Source organism: Scleropages formosus, chromosome 4 (assembly GCF_900964775.1).
Source record: "Scleropages formosus chromosome 4, fSclFor1.1, whole genome shotgun sequence".
In the NCBI taxonomy this organism is placed as follows: domain Eukaryota; kingdom Metazoa; phylum Chordata; class Actinopteri; order Osteoglossiformes; family Osteoglossidae; genus Scleropages; species Scleropages formosus.
In genome coordinates, this window is record NC_041809.1 from 4,278,885 (window position 1) to 4,287,171 (window position 8,287).

At 45.9% G+C, this 8,287-nt stretch overlaps 1 protein-coding gene across 7 annotated transcripts in view; it reads left to right on the top strand.

The window, feature by feature from the left end:
• Positions 1-8,121, top strand: part of tp53bp2a (tumor protein p53 binding protein, 2a) — a 28,511-nt gene extending 20,390 nt beyond the window's left edge. For 3 of the 7 annotated variants that reach the window (XM_018740178.2, XM_018740180.2, XM_018740182.2), the window contains 9 exons: positions 1,307-1,411; positions 1,693-1,826; positions 2,083-2,482; positions 3,723-4,471; positions 5,985-6,122; positions 6,284-6,417; positions 6,677-6,843; positions 7,422-7,621; positions 7,821-7,862. In XM_018740178.2, the coding sequence (XP_018595694.2) occupies positions 1,307-1,411; positions 1,693-1,826; positions 2,083-2,482; positions 3,723-4,471; positions 5,985-6,122; positions 6,284-6,417; positions 6,677-6,843; positions 7,422-7,621; positions 7,821-7,862 (2,069 nt within the window). Of the gene's footprint in view, positions 1-1,306; positions 1,412-1,692; positions 1,827-2,082; positions 2,483-3,722; positions 4,472-5,984; positions 6,123-6,283; positions 6,418-6,676; positions 6,844-7,421; positions 7,622-7,820 lie in introns of all 7 variants that reach the window. The other 4 variants (XM_018740183.2, XM_029250935.1, XM_018740179.2 and 1 more) reach the window with 3 other exon arrangements.
• Positions 8,122-8,287: the final 166 nt, after the last annotated feature.

Consider the following 8,287-nt stretch of genomic DNA (forward strand, 5'->3'; position numbering starts at 1 on the left):
TTGAAATAAAAAGCCACTGAACTTCAATGTGCATTTAAATCTACAATTTGTCTCCTTTTGAATAACAAATAATTGTGGTCTATGGTCCTGCAGAAGTGTGGAAAATGAAACGTTCATGCAGAAGCTGAATAAAGGTTTTGTGGTATAAATTTTATGCTAAACTATATATAGTTTTCACTGTGGTGAGAATTAGTAAGTCAGCCATGTCAAATGAAAGAAGGCAGGAATCCAGTCTGTGTAAGCTTTTTTTTTCTTTACTAAAGGATGAGTCAGTGCGACTTCCACAGATGTCTGAGTAACTCTCCCAGAGGATGAGAAACGTTTTTTTGACCATTAAACAATAAATGAGCGGAACAGAAACCCATAATCAAACGTGAGGAAACCCACCTAAATATCCCTGCTCATTGACTTGACTCCTGTTTAAGCCACACAGTGCAGCAAATGAACATGGCTTTTTTTATTTCCTCCCCCCTCTTTTAACTGGTCTGGCATGATGATGTTGGATGCAATCATTTCTGCATGATGGGACAGTATGCAGTGGGCGGGACTGAAAAAGGGATGGTGGAGGAGAGCAGGAGCGGCAGACCTTGTGGTTCTGTCCCAGCTGCCCCCTAAACAGGTTCTTCACTGAGAACATTTCAGCCCCAACCTGGGCCAGACCTCCCTGTAAATTTTGCTGTTTTTTTTGCTTCACTAACATAAACATATATTTATTTTTGTGTGCTGCTTGTATCTTTAGAAGCAATGTTCTTACTAAAGCCACTGAAAGAGCTACGGGCTAAGAGGAAAGGTATAGACTACTGGTGCTGTATTGTGTTCTGCTGTGCTGCAATGTTAGTCTCATCTGAGAATGCAAATCTGCTTGTGGTTTCCGCATGCTGTGCAGGTGCCTGTGTTGTGTTCTGTCTCTCGCACAGGGGATGTTGGGACAGGTTGATGTTGCTAGGCTTGTTTGAATAGACCAGTGGTGCAGATGAGTGGCGGCAAGTTTTTGTGATTTCAATGTAGTCTTATGTCATATACAGTTGCTTGTCTGTGTGCTTTTGATTTGATGTTCATCGCCTTTGCTGTGGAGTGTGACTGTATCAGCTCAACTGGAGTACTGTCTCTGGTTGTGTAGACAAGTTTCTTGAAACTGATTTTTCAGACTGCTCTGGGATTCTGGAAACATTAGTTTCCATGAATCTGTATGGAGGAGTTCAGTGTTTTACTCAGGGGTTTGATTGTGAAACTGCAAGAGGACTGAAGAAGAAAGCAATATCCTGTGTTGCTCTAGACTAATTGTAAGTCTTGCCTTTCCATCCAGGAGTCAAGGGGTCTGAGTGGAGCACCATCAGCACGGAGTCCAACAGCAGCCACGGCCAGTCCTCCACCCTCCCCCGCATGCCAACCCGGACCTCTACAGAACAAGGTATCCTGCAGTTCCGTTTAGGGGATTAGGACTTCCTCTGGGGACAGGATCTATTCTAGGAGCAATATTGTTGGTTTCCTTTGGAGACAATTTCAGGCCTTCGGAGTTGCTACTGTGTTCTAGAACAGACTTGTAACATGATAGTCGCTGGTTCAGGTTACACTCTTTGAATTATTTTTGCAAAAATGCCCAGTTAGTCTACACAGACCCGTTTATACAAGTTTTGCTTTGGATCTGTCACTCTGAACCACTAATTGGTACAGTACTGCTTTCCCCACCAGCAGAGGATCCTGAGGTGCAAAAGAGGGAAAAAGAGAAAAAGCTCCGGCCCTTCTCCATGTTCGAACCCACTGAGCCAGCTGCAGCTTCCCTGCGTAGAAACCAGAGCAGCGAGGATCTTCTGAGAGATGGCCAGGTAGAACTTGGGTGGTTCTGTCCTCCATTCATTTTCCATTGTTTTACGTATGCCTTAAGATACCTGTGGTGCCAGCTAGATACCTTTTGAGTTGAACTTCGGCATTCCAGTGGAAAAAGTGAGAAATGCAGGCATCACTTCAACTATGTTCCTATTTTGTAAAAGCTTTATTGAAGGTCAGTAAGCCACACATGTGCTTGAACCTCCATGAGATTCGGTTGACGCTCCCCCCACTTCTGTTTTGGTCTTTCTGCAGAATCAGGGAAAAGTTCCAGTTAAGGTGCCACCACCTGTACCTAGCAAGCCTAAACAGGTCAATTTCCCCTCTGGGGCCCTCTCTGCCTATGGGAAGCCAGGTCTGAATGCAGGAACCTTCCCTGGTAAAGCCAAGCCTCCAGGGATGATGTCCCAGAGCCATACGCTGCCGCTGCCCCCTAAGCAAGAGCCCCCACCAGCAGCAGCTGTGCGGCCCTTCACTCCAGAGCTGCCTACCCCCAAGGAACCTGGCTCTCAGGCATTCCAGAAGCCTCAGACAGTAGCAGCTAGCTCCATCTACTCCATGTACACTCAGAGGCCCACACCTGTGAAAACCTTCCAGCCGGTCTCGCAGGGCTCCCTGCCACGGGGTTCTGGGCGCTCCAGCGCCTTTGTCAGCGGTGAGTGTTGCTCAGGTCATTGCACAATGTAAGATGTAAGTCACAAAGTTTGCAGGCTTAACTGCAGCATGCTTACAGACCTGAATCTTAATGATTATTTTCCCCTTCACAGCAGTTACACCATGAGAAAGCAGCTTTTGTAAAATAAAATGGTATAGAAGCATTTTATTTTACTGCTTTTTTTCTTATGCTATTCTAAATATCATTTTGAGCCATATGTGTTTGGCTTTAAATAAACTGCTGCAGTCTCCTGGTTTCATTTGTTTTGACAGCCAGCTGTTTGTACCTAAGCGTGATGAAAAGTGAAACAGCTCTTATATGGAATGGAGGTGGGATGGGGAAATATAAAATAGTGAGACACTGGCCCATCTGCTGGAGAGGCAGATCTGGGTTGTCTCTCCAGGTTGGTACTTCACAGAAGCTCACTTGTGAGGAAATAATGGATTGACTAAAGGACCAGTCATCTGACCACCTGGTAAAAGCTGGATGGATTTTAAAGAGAGAGAGCATCCCACATAAACACCTGGGAAAGGTTTGATTTTCATTAAAGCAAAACCAACTTCTCTGCTATTCCCCTTGACCTGAACACAGAGGTGTTACCCTGTGGGATTTAATGATGTGTGATGAAGTTCTGATCACTGTCTTCTAAATAAAATGAGAAGAACCACCTAATGGCACTTTAGCCATTAATGACCAACTGTGAACTCTCTGGACTGTGGGAGGACACTAGAGCTCAGGGAGAAAACCCAAACACGGGAAATCATGCAAAGTGTATAAAAACCTACAATACGTCTGTCTTCAGAAGTAGTAGTTTAGAGTGCAAATGCGCTACTCTTTAGGCATTACTCGCTGGTGTCTCACAGAACCTGAGCTACACATTCAGGCTTAGGTTCATCTGGGTTAGGGTTTGTGGAGTTGGAATGTTCTTCCCTTGTTTGAAATTAAAGGACAGACATGGAATAAAGCAGTAGTAAACTTCTGTGCTGTTCCTTAACCACAAACACCCTGTGACTGATTCAGATTTGACTCAGCCATTACCCTACCCTACCCTCCCTGTGTGAACCTAAACTTCACAGTGTCTACCGAGAAGGAAGTCATCTAGGCTGAAAAGCAGCACTATAAGTACTGTACCTTCTTCTGCGTAGTCCTTCAGGAATTAAATTTGCAGTTGATTTCCAAATGCCAAAGAGTTACTGGTGATGTGCTCCTGTTTCTAAACAAGTTGTCTTTCTCTATGCAGTGTATGGAAAGCCTGTCATCCAAGGTGGTGTACAGCAGTCCCAATACCCTGAGAATCCCTATGCTGAGCGCACCAGTACGGCTGAAGTGGACCAGGCTCCCAGCACCAGTGTTGGAGAGAACCAGGAGACAGAACGTGTCCCACGGCCACTTAGCCCAACAAAGCTGCTGCCATTCATCACCAACCCATACCGGCACCAGAGCGATGTTGATCTGGAGGCGCTGCGAAAGAAGCTGGCCAATGCCCCAAGGCCTCTGAAGAAGCGCAGCTCCATCACTGAGCCTGAGGGCCCTGGTGGGCCCAACATCCAGAAGCTGCTCTACCAGAAAACCACGCTGGCTGCCATGGAGACAGTCACCACACCCCTGCCTGCCTCCCAACCCCGAGAGGAGGATGAGGAGGAGTCTGAGGAAAGGGGGAGAAAAGCTGAAGCAGCCCCTCCTGAAGCTCCACCCCCTACCGAGACACTGCCTGCTGCTGAGACAGCCAGTCTGAATGATGAGGTGATTTTGCCTCCACCACCCCCTTCTCGCCCAGCACCCACCCTAGAGGACACCCTAGGCCTGCTCCCTCCTCCCTCCACAGAGGAAGAAGAGTCCACTCTCACCCCTTCCACTGATGACTTCCAGGAGGAGTTCCCACCATACCCACCACCTCCTTACCCCAGTGGTGGGGAGCAGGATAGCCTGGGGGAGGACACCTTCAGCCTGCAGCCTCCAGAGATCACAGGACAGACCACCTTGCCGCCGGTATGTATCCTGTGTGTTCCTGCCCATCAGTCTTACTTTCAGACCCCTCCCTGCAACTTTAATACTTCTAAGTACCTCCTCCTTGGAGGGAGTTCAGTTATACAAATCGTGCCATTATCTGTCTTTGTTTGGGACACCTGCAATGCAGCTGTAGGCTGAGACTCGGCAGTGCGACGTGTACTGCATATCCTCTTGCACAGAGGTCCCCTGTGACTCCATTGCTGAGTTAAAATGTCTGACAGCCCATTTCATGGGAAATAAGACCTTAAAGTTTAATGAAGATTGGTGGCATGTGTCCAGCACAGATTTATTAGCAGATGGATCATGGTAAATGGTCATAGTAAATGGCCATTCTTAAAATTACCGCTTTAGAAAATGGATTTACTGTAGCATCTGGCTTTATTATTGGTGAATTTGTGATTTAAATTGTGCTTTTTAAGTATTGATTCAAGTGTGCGTATGATTCCTCTGTGATGGCCTAGCATCACAGCAGAGTGCACCTTGCTGGACACTCTGGGTGCTTCTGGGATAGGTTCTGGATCACCTTGACCCTGAATCGGACAATTTGTCATTGAAGATGGAGTCTTTGTTGGGCTTCGGCCAATGCGCTAATGCTCAGTCCCTGAGCATAAAACTACAAATATTTCAACACTGCCCTGATGTTTCTAAGAGGCTATGTTTGTTTATGTGGGATTCTACTTAGCCAAACAGCCAGAAAATTGCATTTGTTGCTGTTGAGTAGGTTCAAGGGGAATGGGATTCTGCATTTCTACCCACACAGACCCTTCCAGTTGATACATGACCCCAATGGCCTGACTTACCCACCTCTGTATTATTAAAGTATCAAAGTCATCATGACCACCAGCAATGCTGGCCCCATATCTGCTTGTGTAACTAATCCCAAACTTGCGTGCAGTCACAATGCGAGCAGGACTATTGTTTCTGTAAGAGTATGATGCCATTTCTGTAGCAAATGGGTGCCCAGCCCACCTCCGATTTGTGACGCAAAAAGTGGATTCTGTGGTTTTACACCCAAAAATAAACAATGTGCTTCATTTCTGTTCCACTAAATTCCTGATTAATTCTCCCCAAGTAGCATTAAGGGATGAAGCAAGGCTCATAGTGTGCAGTTATTGCAGATAAACAGGCTGACCCAGTTCTAAAGGCCTTTGTTTCTCAACCTAATGGGCCTGCCCCATTAAACCAACCCCTAAAAAGGCTTTCTTACACAGAGATTTAAAAAAAAAAAAAAAAAAAAAAAAAAAAAAAAGTTAAGCGGCTTGTACAACCTCATTAATTGAAACCAGCTTGTTTTTTGTGCTGAGTGTTTTACAAGAAGCTCTCAGTACTGAGTAGTAGGAAGCAGAGCAACAGGTTCTCAAACTGCCACTGAGCTGCCACCTTGTTGTCGTGGGGGAGGCAGTGGAAGAGTGTGGGAGTATCTTGGTCCCTGATGTAGTTTTTGGGATTCTGAACACAGACCAGTGTTCTCTTTGACTCGCTACCACGCCAGGACAAGAGGACAAACCTGCGGAAGGCTGGCTCCGAGCGAATTGCCCACAGCATGCGGGTCAAGTTCAATCCCTTGGCCTTGCTGCTGGACTCATCCCTTGAAGGAGAGTTTGACCTGGTGCAGAGGATCATCTATGAGGTGAGTAACCAGGCAGCCTTGCTAAAGTCCATCCAACTTACTACTTTAAATGCGCAAGAACTCTCTCATAGGATTTCCCGCCACACGTAACTTACGAACGACAAACATGGTTGACTGCATTTTTCACATCCCCAGCTGAGCGACTGTCCTGTTAACACTAGGTGGAGGACCCGAGCCAACCCAATGACGAGGGCATCACCGCCCTGCACAACGCGGTCTGTGCTGGCCACACCGAGATCGTCAAGTTCCTGGTGCAGTTCGGAGTCAATGTCAACGCGGCAGACAGCGATGGCTGGTGAGCTCCCACCTCACTAATGGCAGCACATGGTGGAATAAGGGCATGTTTTATTTTAAATGGAAATGTCATGGTCACTGTCCACTTGTACAGTTTACTCATTTATAGAGTGGAATTGTCTGGAGCACTTCATGGTTCATACAATAACAGTGCAGGTGAAAAGATCAGTGTGGCAATTCTAGACTGCTCAGTAATTCTTACACTGCTCAATCTTCCTGTCTGTCTCCTTTGCCTTTTCCCTGCCCTCACTGGTGTACAGGACACCCCTGCACTGTGCTGCCTCCTGCAACAATGTGCAGGTCTGTAAGTTCTTGGTGGAGTCTGGGGCAGCTGTGTTTGCTACAACCTACAGTGACATGCAGACTGCAGCAGACAAGTGTGAGGAAATGGAGGAGGGCTACACCCAGTGCTCCCAGTTCCTATATGGTGAGTCACATGGCCATAAGGTGTTTGGCTTTTACAGCCAGCTCTTGGAACAGCTTTGCAGTACTTAAGGAATACAGAAACATTTGCAAAGATGCAGTGACCATCTGTCTGTTAATGTCCTGTGTGGCTTAGTTTCCAAAGCCCATCGATACTCATTTTGCAGTTTATTAATAAACTGTTTAGTTCTGTGCAAAGTTACTCTGTATATAGAGGGTTCAGTCTCTGTGCTTGCCTGTGTATCTTATAATATCATTAAAAGAAAAAAAATTGGTAGGAGGGTATCAGGATTTGTCTATCCTGTGTTTCATGCACCTACTTGAACGATGAACCTCGGTGCTGCAAGTGGTAGGTAACAAACTAGGTTTACCTAAGTCACATGTCTGCAGCTATGTCTTTCTCTTAATGTAATGCATAAATTATACTTTTGTCGAGATGTACGTTGCTTTGGACAAAAGTGTCTGCTAAATGAATAAATGTGTTGGTTGGAAAAGCAGTGCATTCTCTCAGGGAATTGATAGAGGGTCCTGATAGAGCTTCCCTTGGGACTTCACTGAACATGTGGACTCTGTTTCCCCCAGGCGTGCAGGAGAAGATGGGCATCATGAACAGAGCTGTGGTTTATGGCCTGTGGGACTATGAGGCTGAAAACGATGATGAGCTGTCATTCAAGGAGGGTGACGGCATGACGGTGGTCCGACGGGAGGATGAAGATGAAGTAGAGTGGTGGTGGGCTCGTATGGGGGACAAGGAGGGGTATGTCCCCCGAAACCTGCTTGGGGTGAGTAACTATATGCAACCAAAAATAAAAACCAGGAGTTATTGTTTAAATCAGCGTCTCCTTTTAAAAAATGATGATACGTTGAGGACGGAGGCAGGAGAGAGGGAAAAGGCACCAAAATTAACTTCTGGGCTTAGACTCTTAAATTGTAACTCTTTGCTGCCTTTTGATGGTGCATGATTTTTTATCCCCCCCGTAGCTTTACCCAAGGATCAAGCCACGGCAGAGGAGTCTAGCTTGAGTGCTGTCGATCCAGAAGCACTTCAGCCGCAGCTCATGCTGCATTGCAGATGATCAGAAGCACTGTGGCAGCAGATCTACAGACTGCCAAAATAGGGACTTGACCAGAAGAGATAAAAGGATACAAGGACAACTAAAATGAGAGCCAAACTCATGAAGGGTTTTGACCTACAGAACGTGACTCTAAGGACCGTGGACCACGGACTGATTTTCTTGGCCTATGGCTAGATGTCGTCAGTCTTTTTTTTTTTTTTTTTTTTTTTTTTTTTTTTTTTTTTTTTTTTTTTTTAAACTTCCTCCACCCGAAAGTAATTAGATATTTTTCCAGAAGAACTTCTAACACTCAGAACTCTTTGAGGGGAAAACTGCAGTTGCTTCTACAGAGTTTAATTACAAAATGTGAACAAACAGTATTTCTGTTCAGGA